Source organism: Etheostoma cragini, chromosome 20 (assembly GCF_013103735.1).
Source record: "Etheostoma cragini isolate CJK2018 chromosome 20, CSU_Ecrag_1.0, whole genome shotgun sequence".
In the NCBI taxonomy this organism is placed as follows: domain Eukaryota; kingdom Metazoa; phylum Chordata; class Actinopteri; order Perciformes; family Percidae; genus Etheostoma; species Etheostoma cragini.
Genome location: NC_048426.1, coordinates 8743298 through 8765124, shown reverse-complemented (window position 1 = coordinate 8765124; position 21827 = coordinate 8743298). Strand labels below are relative to the sequence as shown.

The following is a 21827-nucleotide window of genomic DNA, read 5'->3' as shown; positions in this document are numbered from 1 at the left end:
TGCTCAAGAGAAAGCAAGTCAGTGGACACTGAATTGAGATGGTCACCTGCTGTTTCCAACTTCAAAGAGCAACAAAAAAGCTATAATATCAAGTTAACCCAAATCTTAGATATCTTGATATCAATATTACTGTATATAAATACAAGTATATCTTCCAGTGCTAAAACAAATCAGACATCACATGAAATGGATGTCTGCCCTATAAATTAGGAAATCCCATTACACTGTACAAACAAATTCATAACATTATGAACTTAGTGAAATATCACGGAAAGTTTGTAGACTTTCTATTTTTGCCAATATGATCTACTTAAATCCGTGTCTTTATGGGCAGACAGACATTGGGCAGCACAGAGATATAAAAAACTAAATGTTCTGATCCCACATCCCCATTTAAAATATTAAATGAGAAATGTTGCAAGATGTCAAAGCATGTCAGGGACAAAGAGTTCAAGTTAAGCAGAATTTAATAATCACAAAAAATTACACCTGATATTTTAACAAGGCATATCTCCAGAAATTTAAAACAACTATTATTTTTTTTAAGGTTAATTTCTCAGAAACAACAGGTCCATGAACTGGTGGATCAGCTAAGGAAGTTTATTTGTGGTTCACTGGGTCAACCAGACGATAAAATTCTTGTTAATGACTGCCGACCAACACATTAACTTATTACCAGTCTCTTTTTTATAGAAAGGTTTGCATAAGATACACCCATAAACTGGTTTACACATTACAAAAAAGTCCATATCAATATATTCATTTGTGCATCATTTATACAATTGTGTGTCAGTCACTCAAAAACCCAGGCATGTTCTTCTCATTCACTGTCATTGCTGTCGCTGTCTGAATATGCCCCAAGCAGGCTGAGAGATGATGACCCATTTTGCGTGGTAACAGGCCTCAAGGCATTCTTGGGCTCAGCCATAGATGCCTTTGAATCTGTAAAGCAAGATACACAATGATAGGAAATAAATCTAAGAAATGTTTTTAGATTTCAGACGAGTCGGGGTGCACAAGGTTTTCATAAAAGCTGAATGAGATATTGATGTGTTACCTGTTTGTGAAGTGGGAGCAGCAGCTGCTGCCACTGGACTGGGTTTGATGAAAGTCGCTGCTGGTTTCTTCCGCACAACCAGGGACCCCAGGGCCCCTTTACTGCCCAGTGTCCCCACACTTCTCTCCCAGCTCTCCACCTTAGCCCTCTTCACTCCTCCAGCTGAGGTCCCCTGTGGAATCACAGCATGATGACAATTCTTGCTCAGGGAATGGCTTTTTTTTTAAAGTTCTTCTGTTGAGTTTTTTTGTGTGTTGCATTTATATCTTTGTGACAGTAAACAATGCATTACTGTTCAGTCTCATAAAGCCACATCGGAGTGGTATTAAGCAACAGTTTCTACTACTGCTCGTTCATAATAAAATACTTTTTTGGGGCATTGATTGACTGTGGATCATTTTTAAATACTGCAGGAACAAGAAAGAGTAGCGAGAATGAGCTGTTTAGAGCTGCAGACATTAAACGTTTACTTGTCAATTTTTAAATTAACCACCAACTATTTTGATAGTTGATTAATCGGTTTGAGTCATTTTTTAAGACAAAAGTAACAAATTCTTTTGATTCCAGCTCTTTAAATCTTTATGTTCTCTTTTCTGTGACAGTAAACTGATTATCTTTGAGTTGTGGACAAAACAAGATATTTTGAGGACGCCATTTTTCACTATTTTCTGACATTTTAGGGACCCAACAATTAATCGAGAAAATATACAACAGATTAATGAACTATGAAAATAATTCTTGGTTGCAGCCCTAGAGCTGTTAGATGAATTACTGCAGACACAGGTCTGAAATCTTGATTTTTATAACTTTAAATAGGGTAAAACAAACCTTGAAAAATATTTGCAAACGTCATTGCTATGTATAGGGGCCTACTAACCTGTGCCTCTGGGGTTTTGACAGTGGTGAGGATGTCTGTTGGTTTGTCTGTGCTGGGTTTTCTCGAATGCAAGCTGCTGCTGCTGCTGCTCTCCTCTTCCTTCTCTGAATCAGAGTCGGAGTCTCTGAGTCTTTTCACAAGGGCACGATCCAACATCTCCCTGTGAAACGATTCACATATTCAGTTTTGTTTGCTTGTTTATATTGTTGAGAGCTCCCACTGATAATGAGAGGAAAACACAACAAAACTCATTCTAACACACAGGCAGAGATCAAAGCACCTGTAGCATTTAGTATGTAGTCTTTAGATGGCTGTCATGTGTCAAATAAGTTGTTTTTTACTCAAATGTACACTTCAAAAAGACCACTTTAACAACACAATGTTCATTTAAACCTTCCCCACTCACTTTGTTTCACGCTCATCCTCTTCTTTCTCCCTTTCCTTCTCTCTCTGCTCCATCTCTCTGTACCGGTCGATCATTCCCTCAAAGTCCACCAGAGCCTGTCTCTGGTTCAGCTCCTTCAGCTCCTGCAGGTTCTCCAGAACCTCCATCTCCATCTTGGAATCCTTTGTGCGGTTCTCCAACACCTGGTGGAGGAATGGGAAATCATCAACTCTTCACTCCTATTGGCAATTACAATAATAACCGTACATTACATTTAAACACTGACCTTCATGGGGTTGTTGAGTTCCTCTTCTTCCCTCTCCAGTGTGACTCTCTTCTCCTCCTCCTCAATCAGTTTCTCTGCCTGGAAGTTTCGCGTTGCACCATGCTCCATTGCGTAGTCTGTGTTCTCTGGGTCAGTCTATAGTCACAACAGGGGATAAGAAAGTGTGTGAAACTATTTATTTCAGAAAATAGCACACAGCTCTATAGTTACCTTTACTTTAGTATTTGTGTGGTCTCGTTTGAATAAATACCACAATGATAATCAGTGAATTTAATACTCTCACCTTAAACGTAATCTCAGCAAGACATCGAGTACATTTGATGTAGAAACGGAAGATCGGTAGTCCCATGTAAAGCTCATTCTGAACAGTTTCTTTGCGTGCATTGAACTTCTTCCCCTTGTAGATGTACTCGCCACATGTTTTACACCTGCAAACAACCAGAGAGGCAATGCTGATGGAACCACAGTCACAGGACCCATTTACAGAAGCCAGCAATTCCTTGTTGCTAATAGTTTAGCCATGTTCCCTGTAGATACAACCAAAATCTAAGAAATTGTTTTTGCCTTAAAATGAAACATGCCAGCCAAGATGGCAGCTCTTATTAACAGCCAGTGACATTAACCATTTTTTAAGAGTGCTCAACAGGAACTAGTTTAGCTTTCCATGTTAGTATGAGATGGAAGTACAGCCACACCAAAAGATTGTCAACTGTAGCATAAGAAATGACCAGTTGCAACCCCCTTTCACTGTACGGCAGTCTTAAAATGATATTCAGAATTAGTGCCAGACCAATATATATCAGCATGGCCAATAGTATTGACCAATGTTAGCTTATTACCAATTTATAAGTACATGTTGTCTATGTTTGTGGTCATTTGGAAGTAGTGTTCCCAATATGCAGTTTGTGCACTGGTATGTGAACAAGTTTATAATTTGTCACAATTATTTTAGTACCACATTTATTAAAAATGTGTTTATTCCAGAAAAAAAGTACATATGCCAATAAATATATTATCTTTTTTTTTTTTTTTTATAAAACTCAAATATTTTCCAGATCCCAAATGTAAAGGTGGGACAACTGCACTTTGCTGTTTATGTGAGATGTGGGACAATAGAAGAGTGTAGAACATTGATGAAACAGACATACCTCATATTGAATGGAGCCATCAATCTGACCACATACTGGCGATCTTTTGGGAGTTTAAGTTTTGGGATTTTGGATGGATCAAAATCCGGGGGGTAGTATTTCTGTGGATGACAAAACACACATTTGAGTAACTGAAAAGCCAATGTCACGCTAAGATGGTGACCCTCTGATAGGAAGAGTTCCTCTTACCACAGGAGGGTGCATGCATTGACTGAAGGTTCACCTGGACTTACGTTGCCACTCTTCGATTTCACTCCAATTTTACCATAAGTTATGGAAAAATATCAACTTGTGGATTGTTTAATTCATCTTTTTAGCATTGTTGTTTTATCAAAGAGGTTTTATAAAGTAAAACATGGCTTCTTTATCAGATATGCATGCTTTTATTCTTCGGTACGTATACCTCACTTCTTCTTATTCATTGCAATGAAGTGTGAATGTAGACTTGTAACGGTTTAGATAGAAGTACCAGATCAGGACTAATACCGTTTCCTAGCAAAGGTTATAGTGGGATTCACATTCATATAATGTAAAGTAACATTCATGCAGACTGCATTTTCGGCCTGCAACTAAATGTATGTCCCCTCTCTATAATTCATAGTCTCAGCCCTACCATCAAGTATTTAATAACTTTTTTTTAAACCAGTATTAGATTGCAACCAAGTACTCTAGCTACATTTACTGCCTACACACTTGTAGGATACTACATTTTCATATTAGTACATTTATCTAAGTAAAGGACCTGAATACTTCCTCCACCAGTGTGAAACAGTGTTTTTGAGTTTTTACAATTTAGAGGTAATTTTACTTGATTATTTCCATATTATTAAGTTACTTTATACTTTTACTCCACTAGGTTACATCTAAGAGGAAGATATTGTACTTTTTACAACACTACATTAAATAAACTATGCCCCCAATGTGCTAAAGCCCTAGAACCGTACCTGATGTAAGTTATTTTAGTTCCACCGTTCACTACGGAATTGTTATCATCGTGAATAACACCACAGTTAGCTTCAAAGCTAACGGTAGCTTGGTTTTTTGCCAAGTCGATAAGGCTGTTTGGAACGTCGCTAAAAAAGAGGCAAACTGTTCATATACTTACATTCAGTACTTTTCTTTCAGACATTGTTGCTGTTGATGGAAACTCAACGTGGAGAATAAAACGTCGGAATAGTTAGATTAAGATCTATTTCCACAACACTGCTAGCTAGCTAGCTGCTTCTAGGTTGGCTGCTGTAAATTCCATAGACAGTTAAAGGTATATTCTAACTAAACCGATTGGCTGCACTACATGTCCGGTTGTTTCATTATTAGTGTCATCAAAGTGCGCTGCTGCCCCCTGCTGCTAGGGTGACGATTTTTCTTCTTCTTCTCCCTGAAGGCATAAAATACTACACAATACAGGAGGACAAGGACATAATCAGATAAAGACAATTACAGGGAAGAAAAAAAACTAAACGTTTTTGTATTGTTAAAAGCAGACTATTGGCTTGTAGATGTGAATTACGTTTGCATTTTATGATGTTTAAGTTAATATTGATTTACAATGTTCTCCTCTCTGATAGATTTTGTGGAGGATGGTTGACCACAGCACCACACCATGGCCTAATATTGATCAATGGTACAAATCCCTCTGGAGCTGCTGTGGAAAGCAATGAAAAACTAAAAATACTCTTTTGTTCATATTCTAAGAAGAAATTAGACAAGTAGAGATGCATTGTGGATCACTTTAAACACCTTTATTTGTTACATAATGTGTTTGCAAGTCACACAAACACCCACACATTTGAGAGCATTCATATATCTGTAAGTGTGTGAACATGTTGAAATAAGATGAGATGAGATAAATATTGTGTCAAACAATCCAAAACCAGACCTTTACAACATAGTTTTCTATTGAATGTATTGACCTGAATGAATGATAGGATTTATATTTTAACAATGGCCCTCATTTCTGCCTGAGCCTTGATTTTTTCAGACAGAAGAGGAGATTGTGATCTACATGGTGGAGGATTGGCTTCTCAGGGGTAACATGAAATGTCAGTGACATGGGGTCTCTGACAAGATTGGTGTGAAAACATAAGCCAGCCAACCACACACACAGACATAGCTTGGGGGTTGGTTAAGGTTATTAACTAAAGGAAATTGGATCTTGATTACAGATTGGTATCAATGTGGGTTAACCTGAGGTCATCTTTATTGAACAGAGGGGACAAGAGAAGACAGCCAGAATAGATTAGCAGCAAAACATGGACTTTGTCTTTATTATTCTATCAAAGTACCCTCCACAAGAGGTGGTTAAGAGCATGCTATTAGTTTTAGACAAAAAACAAAACGGTCTTTTACATTTGACATATCCAGATTCAGATTCACAGTTTTGTGTAGTGATTGTGTTATGTTGTAAATGTAAATGTGCTGTATTTATATAGCGCTTTTCCAGTCTTAACAACTGCTCAAAGCGCTTTTACATCTACAGGAAACATTCACCATTCACACACATTCATACACTGTGGCCGGGGCTGCCGTACAAGGTGCCACCTGCTCATCAGATAAACATTCACACACATTCACACTCCGGTGCGCAGCACCGGGGGCAACTCGGGGTTCAGTGTCTTGCCCAAGGACACTTTGACAATGACTGCAGGGGCGGGGATCGAATCACCAACCTTCCGATTGGGAGGCAATCGCTCTACCACTGAGCCACAGCCGCCCCGCCATGTTGTGTATGTGTTGAGTTCTCAGCCAGATGATGGCACATCAGAATGACTTATAAATTAGTCAGTTTTATGTTTAGGGTCGTGGTTCAAGTCCCCACATGTACCAAAGTATGATGGGGACTGATAGCTGCAGAGGTGCCAGTTCACTTCCAGGGCACTACCAAGGTGTTCTTGAGCAAGGCATCAAACCCCAAACTGCTCGACAGCTGCTCCCTCACTCTGACATCTTTTCATTAGTGCATGTATAGGTACTAAGTATGTGTTTGTATTTCAGACCTCTGTGTAATCTAACAACATAATAAAAATATTTTAGTTTCCCATGCAGGATTGACAAACTGTAAATTATTATTATTATTATTATTAGTAGTATTATTATTAGTATTAACTGAAAAGACTTACGTTGCTAAAAAACAGGCCAGCCAGATTAAGGTTTAAAAGTAAAATTAAATGGCAAGCTTGGATAAAGGTCTGATTGCAACTCAGCCACGAGATGACATGATCAAATGTGTTTTATGAAATGTAAATCCACCTTTGACCATCCTTGATTTCCTCTTGTCAGGTCCCTTCCTCCAAAGACACAAAGGTGCTGAGCAGTGTCACCCGTGTCAAACTGTCCCATGAATATTTCAGAGGGCTGATGCTTCTTCTGATGCCAACAGCAGCCGTAAAGCGCCTATAAAGAGCGAGTGCTTTGACACAGGAACACAGGACACCTCCAAACCCTCTGCAGACTTCGCACTTTTCTCACCCACTGAAAAGAAGCACTCCCCCCGGTTGTGTGTCAGCACCATGGTCAGCGCTCGGGCTCTTCTCCTCGCAGCCACCTGCTGCTGCACCTACCTGTGGCTCGCTCGTGCAGAAGACTCTTCACTGGAGACGCGCTCATTGGATTTTCCTTTGAAAACGCAACAGGAGAAAGACCTGGTGAGAGCTTTAGTCAGGGTGTTAAATGTGTCAGCAGGATGAAGGAAGCTGTTGGTGCTTTGAACGACTGTCGATAAAGTATTTAAATTGTTCTGGAAAGTGACTCTCATTCGAGATTAATAATAGCACACGAATTAAAGATCAAGCTAAGATAAATGGACACACCATGTCAAGTTTTAATAGCATAATCTCTTTTAATGAATATTTCCTTTTTGGCATTGTATTCTTTGCAGATTGACGCGTTGCAAGAAGTTTTGGAGAAGCTGAGGAGCAAAGAGATGCCCTTAGAGAAAAAGCTTGGCTGGCTGCCTTCGGTATGTGTTATAAACTCTAAAAAGAAACATGAGAAAAAAGAAGAATATTTGGACATGTGATTTCGGGAGGGATGTTTTCTCGTGTATATATTTTTGTAATAAACTTCAAGTAGGCTAATTTTCACAAAATGGACACGTCATGTAAAGTTGTTATAATAAAACTAATTTGATAATAGGTTTGTACATGGAAATCAAAGCATAGTTTACATTTATTAATTTCCTGACTATTACTTTGAAAATTATGTTTTTGATCAAGAAAAAAAGTGTAGCCCACGATCTTTTTCCGCATTTTAATGAATGTATGTTGTTTTCTATTGTTCCAGTGTGACGCCGGGGAGCCGTGCGCCGTGCGTAAAGGCGCGCGTATCGGCACGCTGTGCAGCTGTCCCCGGGGGACTTCATGTAACTTTTATGTTCTTAAATGTTTATGAAGTGGTAAAAAATAACAATGAATGAAAGAAAACACAGGAGAGAGTTCAGGAGTTTGGAGTGACAAAATCTGCTTTCATTCTCCAAGGACAAAAATAAATGTAATATGTGATAAATAATAAAGGACGCTTTTCTTTTATAAACGTGGACTGGAAAATGTTAGAATATAGGCTTTGAATGAACTTGAAAGTCTGTGTGTGATCTGTATTTTTTTTCCGTCAGGGAAGTTATTTGTGAGGAATTGTTAAAGATCTGGAATGCAAGTTTGTCATAAATCATTTTAACTTGTACTTTTTGTTTGTATTTGTTCTGTTGTTGTTGTTGTTGCTGTTATATAGCGAATTGTTGAATATATATCATAGTATCGGTTTCCAAACACATTTGTAAGATAATGCCAATAAATCAACTAAATCATATGGTGTATGTGTGTCTTGTGTCTGTAGCACTATTATATAAAAAGGTGTGTGGGTGGGGGGCGTGTGCCGGGTGCGGTATTATAAATCATTTATAAATGCACCACCTCACTTTCTAGTCTATTAGCAGCTGAATATTTGACATTATTCCATAAACATCACTTGATGGAAAATTGCCTTTAATTGAAACGGTTGCACTATAACACTTAGTGGACAGCAATAAAGAAAAATATACTGATTCCTTTTGCTCTAGTCATCAATAATGCAGCGTCTTCCACATTCAGTAATGCGCCTTTGCATTCCACCACACCAGCTGTCATCTCTCTATTATAAAAGGCGCTGTCAGGCTTTTTCAATGACATCACACCCAAGTGCAAGTTTTCCAACATGGCGTCCAGCCGGCTGCTGGAGAGGGAGGTCCAGGAGGAGCCTAGACGCGCTGCGACCGCAAACCCTGACTTCTGCCTCCACAAATATTCCCTGCTCATCATTATAGGACGGACCGCTCACCTCAGCCATACGGGACACATCAGCAGGGAGATTGAACGAGGTAGGGCCTATGGCAACGCCTCTTGAAGCTGCTGTATTCTTTGTCGTTTTTTTTAGGATATCAAATTCAGACGCCTACATGTTCTGTTTGCAAGATTCATCGCCAAGAATGCAACACTGACCCATTGTGCAGCGTTTATGTAATTTTATTCACCCTGCTGACCGAGGATGCGTCATCTGGCGATACTCCATCAGCATCACCGGCGCATCCCTCTAGGCACATTATAATTAAAAGCAGCCGGTGTTATATCTTTCGCCTCAGTAGGCTATATCGTCATGCAAGGCAAAGCTTTAGGGGAAGTGTTGCAGGGCGGATAAACACATAACCTTTGCGTGTTTGCTTACAGCAGGAGACTGCACGTTATAGACAGTTGAGTACATGGCATACAGCTTGTTTTACTGTGTGAGTACAAAAGGTACATTTGATTGCAGATAATTTATGTAAAACACAGCATGGCTGTATAGATAAGGAAACAGAAACGGAAACACTAGCAGCATACAGCTCAGCCACAGAGTGACAGAAATAGACTGAGAGCCATTTATCATTTTTCTTAGCACAACATTTCATCAATGTCCAATCCGAAAACCAAGTAGGCCTGTAGCTCTAAAATCAGCCAAGACAAACAGTCCCGTTTTCAGCTGTGTGACATCATTCATTTTCAAGTTTTCCAATGCATTTTTAAATGGTTTAGTTATTTTAAGAATAGTGTGTTCCCTCTTTCTTATCTGTTGCACAATCTAATGCATGCATGCGAAGATTATGAGTTTTTTTTTTAGGTTTTGTTGATAATTCCAGTTTATGTATGCAATTTTGTAAAATTGTTTATTTTACAAAAATATATTCACTCAACTTTCCCTTTTCCATTTTCTTTAGATACAGTATAAAAAACAAAAACTGATAGTATGGTCCAAATTGAAGCTCTCATACATTATAAGGATTTGGCAAAATAACCAAATTTATTATACCTATGCGAGTCTTGAGTACACTAAACACCAGTAAATACTCTGGTCCATTTAGACATTTCTACACGTGATTTGCCGCTAAAAACATAAGCCTATTAGCAAAGTTCAACCATTCTAATGATTTGCCTACTTAAATGTGTTATTTAGTTTGATAATAAAATGTAACTTGTCATTTTCTTTTGAACAAATATCTATCTATCCAATTTTGCGACAACAACTATACCTATAATTGCATGAATGCAAATTATTGATTGATTGACTACTGGTGTTTCCATGTACTATTTGTAAAAGTGAGTATTGCCTACAATAAAGAACATGACACGACAACTTGTAACATTTGTTTTGAGAATATTTGGACACTTATGTGATGTATTTTGTTGATATAGCCTATGTCTTTTATGTCTTCAGGTATTCGGTCATGGGACGTTGACTTAAACTCCTGTAACCTAATCCTCTATCTCCAAGAATTTCTCTCCCATCACACGGCATCTTTCAAGGGTGCAGGTAAGTAACAGCGTGTTCATTTGACCCTGCATTGCACCGAAAGTCTCCATGGTAACCCGCCAGTTCGGCTGGTCTGGGGTCAACAAGAGAAAGGAAGGAAGGAAAGTGGAGGAGCAGTCCGGTGATTGTTTAACATGGGTGTACCCTTTGGACATAAAACAATAGAGACCTGCAACCCAGTTGTGCCAACTCTCTTTCTGTCTTTTTAGTATGCAGAGCCAAGTACAACCAGGGAAAATTGTAAAAAAAAAAAAAGGGCAGACAAACAGACAGATGACCAACAGGACTATTACATCTGAGCTGTAAAGTGATAAACACAGACAGGAACAGATCTCTTACCAGAGAAGACAAAATGGCTGCCAGGACGGTTGCCTGTATGTTGTAAATAGTACTGTAGTGAATTATCTTGTCTTACTGTCTACATTGAATCATCTGGGTTAGTGTACTTGCACACACACTGTAAATACATTCACATATCTTGTTCAACATTGTTGTGTCCTTGTTTTAGCCATATGTCTATTTCTGTGTATGTACTTGGAGAGCAAAAAAACCCAAAGTCATATTCCCTGTTTGTGTTCACAAAGCTGACACTAATTTTGCCTCTTTTTTGACTAATGTTAGAGCCTACATGCTATTTTGGATGTCAGGGTTTAGTATAAGGAGGGATGTGGCATTTTGTAAGAGATGGAAGGTGAGAGAAAGAGGTGACTGGAATAAATTCCCTTTCCTGCTCAGGGTTAGATGAGAATATAGACATCGTCACAGTGATGTAGCTAGAGCAGGCAGCTTGTTATCTTAGAATAAATACTGGAAACATGCAGTACGTTTAGTTTAGTTTTTTGTGTAATTCAAACAACATGAGATAAAACTTGTTAATTAATGAGCTTTAGAAGCTGATGACTAGATTCTGTGACCTTTGGACAGAGCCAGGCTAGCTATTTCCCCCTTTTTCCAGTCTTTATGCTAAACTAAACTAACCTGCAGCTGGCTGTAGCTTCACTTTTATGTTATATATTTCAGACATGAGAGATATTGCATCTTCTCACCCAAGTCTCGGCAAGAAAGCAAATAAACCTATTTCCCAAATTGAGCCACAAAGATGTTACACAGTTGAACTAGTGCATGCCACTGATTCACAATTTGAAAAGGATAGAAATGTGAAAAATGTTATTCAGTGCAATAGCAAGTGAGGAATGACAAAGAAACTTTTGTACTTATTTGGGTCATTACGATCCAGTCGGCTGTGTCCGCCTCTGTATCCTCAAAGGTGGATCCAGTTCCCCTCAGACTGGACATTCACTGGAGACTGAGTTAACTTGGCATCTCATCCTCACAGAGTCCCTCTGACTCAGCTCTTCCACTCTTCTTCCTTCCTCTTTTTCGCCGAGTGAGTCAATCACCTTCCTGGCCAGTCCACTTTTTCTCATTGACTTTTTTGAGTTCCCCTCCTGTTTCCGTTTGGCCTCTCGCTCCCTGCTCAGATCCCTTGGCTTGTTTCCAGACTCCCTCAGCTCTGACTATCCCGAGATCTTGTCTGATTCTCCTAGGCTGTCTGTCCTTCTCTTTTTTATCCTTTTGTTTTTTTCTCTCTGCCTTTTTAGGACAAAAGTGTCTGCGCCACAGTACCAGAGTGTTGGACACTCAAGTGCTGATCAGTCCATCTCAGGAACAGGTTCATTCAGAGGTGAGGGCATAAATCCTGGTTTCTTCAGAGATACAAGTTATTTGAAAATAGCTGACCAAGTAAGGTGTTATAATAATGCATGGATGCACGTTTTGTTCTTATAATATTGTTCAAAAGGAGATCTAAAAGCAAGGAATATAATTTGAGAATTATTATTTTGTTCTATTTTGATTCTGTTCTTAAAGGAATTTCACATGATTTCCATATGAATACAGAAAGTACAAATTCTGAAGCGTTCTGATGTGATTGAATCAAGGGCCACAGATCATTATTAGATTAATAAATGATTAGTATGTCAAAGAACATTACAAAAAAATTAAAGAAGGCCAGTCACAATTTCACAAAGCCCACGTTCATGTCTTGAAATTTACTGTTTTTCCAACTAACAGTCCAAATAAATAATAAAAAAGTCATATTAAAGATGCTAAATAGGTCATATATTTGCCTGGAAAGTAATTCAAACGTGATATATAAAAATAGTTGTAATTCGCTCTAATCTCTAATCTCACCCCTTATTTATCTTTTCTCTTATAGCTTTTTAATTTTTCACAATGGGGGGAAATAACTATAAAACAGCTTACCATCTCTTCTCTGGCCTGGCCAGGTGTTTGCTTTGCTATCCAGGGAATCGGCCCATAAGCTGTTGATCTTGGCTGGACAGAGCGTGGAGGAAAGTGGAGAACTGCTGTTTCACAGAGGACAGTTCTCACCACACCAACTGAAACTAATACTAACACAGCAGGTATGACAAAGACTTTCACTTCTGTGCCGATAAATGTCCAGATGTTGCTTCATCTGCTGATTAGGTGCATTTAATCTTGAACATCTAGAAATCTAGAGCTTACATTAAAGCTGCAGCTACTATAATGAAAAATGGTACAGCTATTCATTTCATTTTATGCTAATTAAAATTAGCCCAGATAATTTATTGTTTGTCCTGTATTCTAAAGTGTCTAAAGAAAATGTTCTTTTTTTTAGTTCACAGATCAGGAGAACTTAGCCTCCTCCAAACTCAGTCTGACCCTCAGCTGTCCCAACATCGGCCAGTGGAGGAAGACTCTCTTGGGAAACCAGCATCTGCAGAGTCCTTTCACGCTGCTCCTCAATCCCCCAGAGGTGCTGCCTGCCATGGAGGCCCTGGGGGAATTCACCTCCCTCATCTCTGGTACCCTTTCCCCTCCATCTCCCTTTGACCTCCTGCCTCCTCCCACCACCGTGGGTTTTCTCAAGCTGTCCCGCCCCTGCTGTTACGTGTTCCCCGCCGGGCGCGGTGACTGTGCCTTTTTTGCCGTTAATGGATTTACAGTGCTGGTGGACGGCGGCTCTGACTCCCAGGCCTGTTTCTGGAAGCTGGTGCGCCACCTCGACCGAGTTGATGCAGTTTTATTGACGCACATCGGGACAGAGAACCTCCCCGGGGTCAACGTCTTCCTGGAGAGGAAGGTAGCTGAGTTGGAGCTGAGCTCTGATAGCAAAGGTAAAAAGCCAAGTCAATTTTATTCAAATACCCCAAATCACAAATTTCCAAAAAAGGGCTTTACAATCTGTTCAGCATATGCCATCCTCTATCCTTAGACCCCTGGTTGGGAAAGAAGGAAGGGAAAAACCTGAACATGTAATCTTCTTAACCCGTTTCATGTTCAAATTTCCTTTTTCCTTTTTGTGTCTTCATATTCTTTAATCTGAACAGATGACTCGTCTAAGAGGCTCATCTCCCCAGAGCTTGGAGTTGTGTTCTATAACGCCCCCAGCAGGTTGCAGGTGGAGGAACAGCCTTGTAAGTAATCCATAAAAGCCTACTGAACTCATTTCTAATGCAAATTATTGAATATCAAGTTAAGTTATCATTCTTCCCATGCCAGGTGGGGACAATGTATTGAAGAGCACACATCAGGCAGCCCTGACCCTACAGCTGTTAAAAAAGTTAGACATCAGACCACAGCCAATGTTTCGACCACAAGGAGTTCCCATTGAGCCGCTGACCCTGTTTCAGAAGATGGGAGTGGGACAGTTGGAGTTGTACATTCTCAACCCTGGCAAAAACAGCCAGGAGTACCAAACATTCATGCAAAATTGGCCTGATGCATTGTCACCAGCATCCAAATCCCAAAATCTCCCTCTAACTGCCCTGGCCTCAGTGTCTGCCCTGCTAGTGTGGCACCCCGCGTGTCCCCAGGAGAAGGTGGTCAGGGTGCTGTTCCCTGGTGTTACCCCACAAACAAAGCTGCTGCAGGGCCTGGAGAAGCTGAAGGGGCTGGCCTTCCTCCAGAAACCCACTGTGACCACTGGGGACCTGGAGAGGCTGGGGGAGGACAAACAGACCAAGAGGACAGAGAGCCAGGACAGTGGCAGGTCACAAGGAAAGGACTCAACACCCAAACATGGAAAAGATCGGGGAGTTAAAGAAGATGGAAAGGAGATACTGGTAAGGGAAAAAGGAAAAGTACTGAATGGAGTTGCTACAAGAGATGCTGATAAGACCAGAATCAAAGAGACAGGTGTAAAGCAAAAAGGAGCATCGTCAGAGAAGAATACCTCAAAGAAGGGAGGAGGAAAGGATGGGAAAAAAGAGGAGAAGCCTGGAAATAAAGAGAACAGTGTTATGAGGAACGATCAGGGGAAAAAAGACGTTCTCCTTTCCAAATCAAAGAATGAAAATAAAACTAAGCTCAAAAAGGATGCAAAAAATGACTCTAAAACAGGGGTGAAGAAAACAAGAAAACCCATAGGAAAGGAGGCACACAATGGCAAGAAGGTAAATGTAAACCCTGAACTGTCATTAAAACCCAACGCTGGGAGTGTGTTAGAAATCCCAGAGTTAGAGCAGCAGAGTGGACCAGAGAAAGAGACTGACGAGAACCCCTGCGGCTCCAAAATGTCCACCCCTGAGGACATGACAGACGATTTTCTCAGGCTCCGGGAGGAAACCGAAAGAGGAGAGGCGCAGGTGGTGAAAACAGCAGATAAAGGAAAGCAGAAAAGCAGTGAGTCAAGAAATGAAAAGAACCTTGCAGGCATTAGCAAAGAGAAGAGTAAAGAAGGTGATGAGTCAGTAGTGGAAGAAGCTGCAGGGTTAATGAGAGGAAAGAGTGGTGATAATGGAGTGCAAGAAAAGGCTTGTATTGGAGAGAAAGCTGGTGTAGACCTGCAGAAAGCGCCTATAGACCAGCCTAGAAATTCTGCCAAACCAGCAAAGGTTGTAGGATTTCCGTCTCCCTTGACCAATGCGCCAAAGAGCGAGCGTAACGAGCTAGACTTAACCCCGACTGAATACACTCTCCTGGACGGAGCTTTGAGAAACAGCCCTCCCTCGCGATCCTCTCCAGAGAACCAGGCCCATGTCAGCCCCGACGAACAGACGGTAGAGCCTGCCTCCCCTGATTCGCGTCCCAACAGTGCAGGCCACACTCCTTATTGTCTGTCCCCAGATGACGTGTGGTGCAACAGGGTCACTCTCAGCAGGTTACAGGCCCAGATGGGTAACTTTGAGTCAGCGGATGTGGTCCAGCCAAATGGATCATCCAAGCAAAGTGAGGGGCAGCCCAAAAGCACTACAGAGAGTCACACAAACCCCAGAGAGAGGCAACTAAGTTTCCTTTCTTTGGGTACACTTAAAGAGGGATCTTCAGATGCCTCTCCTTCTCTCGCTACCACCACCACCACCACTACACACTCCATGCCAGCAGAGGTGAGCTCACCTCAGTCCACAGAAGTAGATGAATCACTGTCTATGTCCTTGGAGCAGGGACCAACCACTGTTAGCCAGAGAGAGGGAGATGACAATGTTCATAATTCCCACTCCAATGGAGGCCATTTTGCTGGAATGTCTTTACCAATGAAGAAGCCTACCAGATCTTTGGGGCAGGGCTCAGAGATGGGGCGGCCTGCAGCTCCAAACACACTTAATTTTGAAGCGTCAGCTCATGATGTGGATTTATGTCTGGTTTCTCCCTGCGAGTTCAAGCATCTGAAACAGCCCGACTCCAGCTCAGGTGCGAGTGAGCCCTCCAGAGGACCCTTCGCTTCACATCATCACGGCAACAACAACAACCCCAAGGACACGTCACCCAGCGAGTCAAACGCCCCCGTCTGCACAGAGGACTGCCCGTCCACCACAGCAGATGGAGGTCTGGACTCAGATGAGGATGAGTCGTGTAGAGAGCCATCTAACTCTCCCCATGATCTCCGCTCTAGTCAGGCTCTGCCCCCGGACCCTCTCCCAGCCCCTTTCAGGGACAGCCCACCACTGCCCCCACATCCTGATGCATCCATGCCCGTACCTCAGTCGGACTCTGGCGCTCGCGGGAACAAAGCAAAAGCCAATGGCGTGCGGGGGAAAAAAACACCAGCGGTGAGTCTGTCTTATTAGCACAGAAGAAAAGGATGTCTGTGTAATATGGTGTATGAGTTCATGTGTGTATTTAGACAACATTTGTACTACATACTAGTGTTTTTATTGTGGCTGCAATCAAACCTTAGTATCCCTGTGCCATAAGGAATCATAAAGCTACATACAACATTGGATCCTCTTTAAGAATTTAGTCTGGTGACATTTTAATATAATGCAATATTTCATTATGAATGTGAAGTCACATTTATGCTATGTAATAATAATAAAAAATGCTTTAAGGACACAATTATTGTTTATTATTATGATTGAAGAAATCTTACTGTTAATTAGGTATTTGTTTACATCGAACACTATACAATTTTACTTTTTTGTTTACAGATTACGGAGGGCTCCCAAAGACCAGGCTCAGGGAAAAGCAGGACAGGGAGCCAAAGTGGAGTCGCAAAGGGGAATGTCTCTTCTACTCATATGCCTTCCTCCAGCGTCCGCTCAGCACCAGCAAAATCCTCACCCAATCCAGGTATGAGGTGTAAAATGTAAATTATGTTAAAACTGGATTTCTCTGATTCCTATTTTAAAAAAAGAAGACGCTATTCAGCAGTTTCTCCTTTCCCTCCTGTCACAGGTTCTAAGTCTACCTCTGTTGGTGAGGTCAGTGTTTACGTGGACCTGGCCTATATTCCCTCTGGAGCCTCCTCTCCAACAGTCAGTGTGGACTTCTTCAGATGCGTTCGCTCCTCCTGTTACATCATCAGCGGCGACAGTCCAGAGAAAGAAGAGCTAATGAGGCAAACACTAGACGCACTACTGGATGCCAAGTTATCCTGGCCTGACACTATGCAGGTACACACACACACACACACACACACACACACTTTATTACATCCTGCATTAGCTAGGATAAAACAATTCTTTTGTCAGCTTGAATGATGTCAGCTCCCATGACCTTCTGTTTTTCTACAAATGGCTGATTGATGCTAGCTTAAAACAATCTTTGTTTCAGCTTAAAAATGACTTCTTTTTTTTACCATGTTAAAATAATAAATGCTTAATTTGCTAATTTGTATTAGTTTAGCATTCCAGACACAAAGATAAAAGCCCCAGGGAGTACTGTAATACACTGTATGTCTATGTTTTTTAACAGAGCTAACCTGGAAGAGGTGTGGGACTTCAGCTATTAATTTAGCTTAGAATAGCAATTAGACTGTTGACATTTAAGATGCCCTGATTTATTAGGGGTCCCCATACTTTTTCTGTCGTGCCCTACTTTCAAAGCAGAGTTTTCCTAAAGCAAAAACATGAGACAAGGAAGCAAGCTGCTTCAAGCAGCCTTGCAACTTTTAGAAACTGGCAAGGAGTAAGTGTAAAAATGGCTGGTTAAATATCTGCAGGGAAAGGAGTAAACAGGTGAGCAGGTGGACGGGGAAGATCTTGTGACTGTGACTGGAGGGAAATTGGGCATGGCAGGGCAGGAAGGAGTAGCTGGATGTGAATCATGGAGATAACTGAGATAAGAGAAAAGTTCTGGGGGCATCTGGTGGACAGGAAGAGAATGGCAATGAACAGGTTTGAGGGAGTGTCAATGTGGCTGGAGGGGAGGGGGGGTAATGATCAAAAACAGGTTCACATAATGATGATCAACCTTTTTTACATCTCAACGTTATTTTGTCATTATTCTTTATTCCGATGTGTTTGCCACAACTAAATGACAACTGAAAGTTGAATGTCAAATGTACGCAACTCAGATCATTTTACTCCGTTTTATCCGCCTAACCCCAGGTGACAGTGATCCCTACCTTTGAGTCGGTGCCGATGCAGGAGTGGTATCAGCAGACCCTGGACAGACAGAAGGAGCTGGGCATCACCGTGCTCGGATCCAACAGCACTGTCGCCATGCAGGACGAGACCTTTCCGGCCTGCAAGATAGAGTTTTGAGGCGGACTTGGAGATGCAGCGATGGAAAATGGAGGGTGAATATGATCTTATTAAGGAAGGAGATGTGTGTGTGAAAGAAAAAAAGAGACGGAGATGAAGTTGTGAAAGAAATAGAACGTTAAAAACGAAATAAAGAGAATATAAGGCCCCTTTCTGCACAGCTGACATGGGACTTTCACCCATTCCCCCTTCTGGTTAATAAATTCTTTTTAGAACCATGACAATGTGCAAAACAGGAGAGGAGATCACACTGGCTGCAAGAGAAGCATATCCAGCTGCAATCATGTGGATCCACATAAAAGCTTTATTTTGTAGATTAGTCGATAGCTTTAGCATACATGGGGTTAAAGGCACTATGTGCAGGCTTGTTTTCTTAATGCATTCAGCTCTGAAGTGTGCAGTAGTGTGTGCTAAAACAAAGGGCCCATTTTGCTGCTTTTATTGCAACATTTACCAGTTGGCATAACTACTCCAGATACTCCCAAATGGCAAGAGTGTGCAAATGTGAAATTATGTCTGATTAGCACACAAGATGTGTATTTTGTAAAAAGAGAGTCTTACATTGTACCTTTCATGAAATTGCATTCACAGTGAGTGGTTAGATGTGTGTTGTGAGCAGTGTACGCAGATATGAGGTGAGCTGTGCTGTGTGTTGTACCTGCTTCTTAAAAGGAGTATTGAACCACTGTGGCTTCACTGTTGACCTTGAGATCTCTGCCGAGCAAATGCAATGTATCTGATGTTACGTATTAATCTGAGATTATTAAATCTGAGTGTGCTCAAACAAATCTGTCAACGAGGTTTACCAGATTAAATGTAATAGCATTATAGCAATCTCCTTGGATGGTACTGTCATTGTAATCCATTACAAGTGCTTAAATTCATGCTAATGAGGAATCAAACAGCAACTGCTTTTGTAGTAATAGATGGTCACTCGTTATCTTATTTAAAAAAATGACAACTGATGACGTGTTTTGATTGTGGATTTGATGGATATGACCCTTAAGTTTATTGTAGACACATATTTTGCGCAACACAAAATCATGGTCTAGTCACAGCGAAAGTAATATCAGCTTTCCACATTGTAATTTGTAAATATGAATATATTTAATTTATATTTGGAACAAAGTAATCCTAAACGTCATTGGAAATTACACTCCTGAATTGCTGTACTAAAATTGAGTAATTACACAATAACCCTATTTTTTCATGGGTCCATCATTTCTTAATTTGCTATATAGTGTACAACCCATTTTACTGCTACATTTTCAATAATAAAAAAATCCAATAATCTGGTTTGAATGGAGCAATATCCTTAAAGGAAGTTCTTCTGGAAATATACTTCTGCTTACAACTAACTATCTCAACTCCATTTTCCCTGTAATTAGCACCATATTACTTTTTCCGAGACTTTGCACAAATATATGAGGATGTGACAGATCTGTAAAATAAAGCACACACATGTAATGTAATGGATTACATTGTAATCTCTCCAGACCTGTCTGTCCACTCTTTTCCTTTTTATTTCCCTTTGTCCCATGTCTGCATGTCCAAGAACAGATGTCATATTCTGGTTAGTCTCGCTTTGCTACGAATCTCAACGTTCTCAGTTCACATAAATGTGGCAAACAGAGTTTCCTCAATACCAAAGCATGAGATCACATGGACACCACCGACCATTTCCCGCTCCGCCAGAATGTTGCCCCCAAATTCAGAAAACTAAATTGATTCAGTATCTCTGAATTACCTGGTATAAAGTTTGTAATTTGACAAATGCATGGTTGAACTTTTATCATGGGCTTGTACTGTCCATGAAATATGTTTTGATTTTGTGCAATCATATTTCTTTTTATCCCACTTTTCTGCAAAAGGCTGCCAGATGAAATTATGTATTTGCATCGGAGGGTCAAAGTAAATCTATAATCATGGGCAACAATTACTTGAACACATCAGTAGCAAAGTGAATAGTAACTACTATGTGTACGTGTCCCGCATGTATAAAATACTGTATGTTGTTTCATTCATGATATTCATGAGGACAGAGAGCACTGTGGAAGAGCGGCATGGTGGGATGAACATTAAAAACCTTTCACTTTTTAATTGTCTGTAACAATGTCAAAATGTGTGGGTTGTTGGGCCGGGACTAATGTATGAATAAAGAATGTGCATCACCATTTAAAAGTGTCTGTTGAGAGTTGTGGGAGTGCAAATGATTCAGCCATTCTGCCTTATGGACATTGAAGGAAATGAGGAATGTGTTGCAGCTCAAAACGAGTTAACCACTCCTTATCTGCAGAACCAGTTTGGAGCCCGGATTCAACAAAAGATTCAGATTCAAAATACTCTATTATATTGTATAAATATTACTATATAATTTGCCAAAAGTACACAAGGTAAAAAGTTAAGACAAACATTCATCATCAGTATACAAAATATTACAAAGTCATAAAACCAGTATCGGAAACTAAGCACTGCACTTATGTCCAATTATGAGGTAATTTATACTAGCCTACATTTCAAAGGGAAATATTGCACATTTTACTTAACTATATTTAGGTAGTCTTGTAATGTAACAAAGTACTTACGTAGAATATTCACGTATCTATACTTTACTTTGTTATTTATATTTACGGAAACTTTTACTTTTACTCCACTACATTTCCTAAATAAAATGTATACTTTTACGTCACTACATTTCCCCTAAGCATAGTTACTTGTTATAAAATAAGAAGAAATTTGTTACACCGGAAAAAAGGGAGGTTTAGCAAATCATTGCTCCTAAATTGCCAAGATAATTTACCCTCCATTCCAGTTTGAAACCTAATGCCTGTGTTTTGCCAAGTGACAAAAAAATGATTAAACTAAAGAAGAAGAGGAAGCATAATGATTGATAGTGCCATGGAAGCACCTGGTGCAGGCTCCTCTGCCAACAGATCATGATCACCCCTAACACAGTGGTGATGAAGATAACGCTTTGGCCATACAATTCATAAGTTTTTTTTACTCCTACTTCTAATACTTAAGTAAATTTAATATCAAACAATTACTTTTGATACTTAAGTAGGCACATTTCAGATACTTTTACTCAAGTACTATTCTAAAAGGAGAATTTAAGTTCTACCAAAGTCACTGTGAAGATACTTGTACTTTTACTAAGTGTTGCTTTCAAGTACTTTCCTGTATTCAGTCTATGTCAAAGATATAGGCTTAGTTGGTGTTATGGGACATACTAGGAGGAGGACCCAAAAGCAGAGGCAGGGCAGGCAGGTAGAACTCAAAAACAAGTTT

General features: G+C 40.3%; 3 protein-coding genes across 3 annotated transcripts; 2 read left to right on the top strand and 1 right to left on the bottom strand.

Annotated features, from left to right (window-relative positions):
• Nucleotides 1-545: 545 nt before the first annotated feature.
• Nucleotides 546-5057, bottom strand: yju2 (YJU2 splicing factor homolog). The gene is made up of 8 exons (XM_034858981.1): nucleotides 4859-5057; nucleotides 3754-3854; nucleotides 2889-3033; nucleotides 2606-2740; nucleotides 2341-2522; nucleotides 1935-2094; nucleotides 1058-1229; nucleotides 546-942 (listed from the first exon to the last, which is right to left on the bottom strand). Exons 1-8 carry the CDS (start codon nucleotides 4880-4882, stop codon nucleotides 821-823), a joined length of 1041 nt encoding a protein of 346 aa, XP_034714872.1. The 5' UTR covers nucleotides 4883-5057; the 3' UTR covers nucleotides 546-820.
• Nucleotides 5058-7030: 1973 nt separating this feature from the next.
• LOC117936161 (cocaine- and amphetamine-regulated transcript protein-like) lies at nucleotides 7031-8556 on the top strand. The gene is made up of 3 exons (XM_034858985.1): nucleotides 7031-7397; nucleotides 7631-7711; nucleotides 8035-8556. The coding sequence occupies exons 1-3, from the start codon at nucleotides 7263-7265 to the stop codon at nucleotides 8140-8142; spliced, it is 324 nt and encodes a 107-aa protein (XP_034714876.1). The 5' UTR covers nucleotides 7031-7262; the 3' UTR covers nucleotides 8143-8556.
• Nucleotides 8557-8873: 317 nt separating this feature from the next.
• Nucleotides 8874-20713, top strand: LOC117936154 (microtubule-associated protein 1S-like). Its single transcript, XM_034858977.1, has 10 exons — nucleotides 8874-9103; nucleotides 10474-10569; nucleotides 12171-12253; nucleotides 12858-12995; nucleotides 13232-13730; nucleotides 13944-14030; nucleotides 14116-16604; nucleotides 16983-17124; nucleotides 17230-17447; nucleotides 18384-20713. Exons 1-10 carry the CDS (start codon nucleotides 8941-8943, stop codon nucleotides 18537-18539), a joined length of 4071 nt encoding a protein of 1356 aa, XP_034714868.1. The 5' UTR covers nucleotides 8874-8940; the 3' UTR covers nucleotides 18540-20713.
• Nucleotides 20714-21827: the final 1114 nt, after the last annotated feature.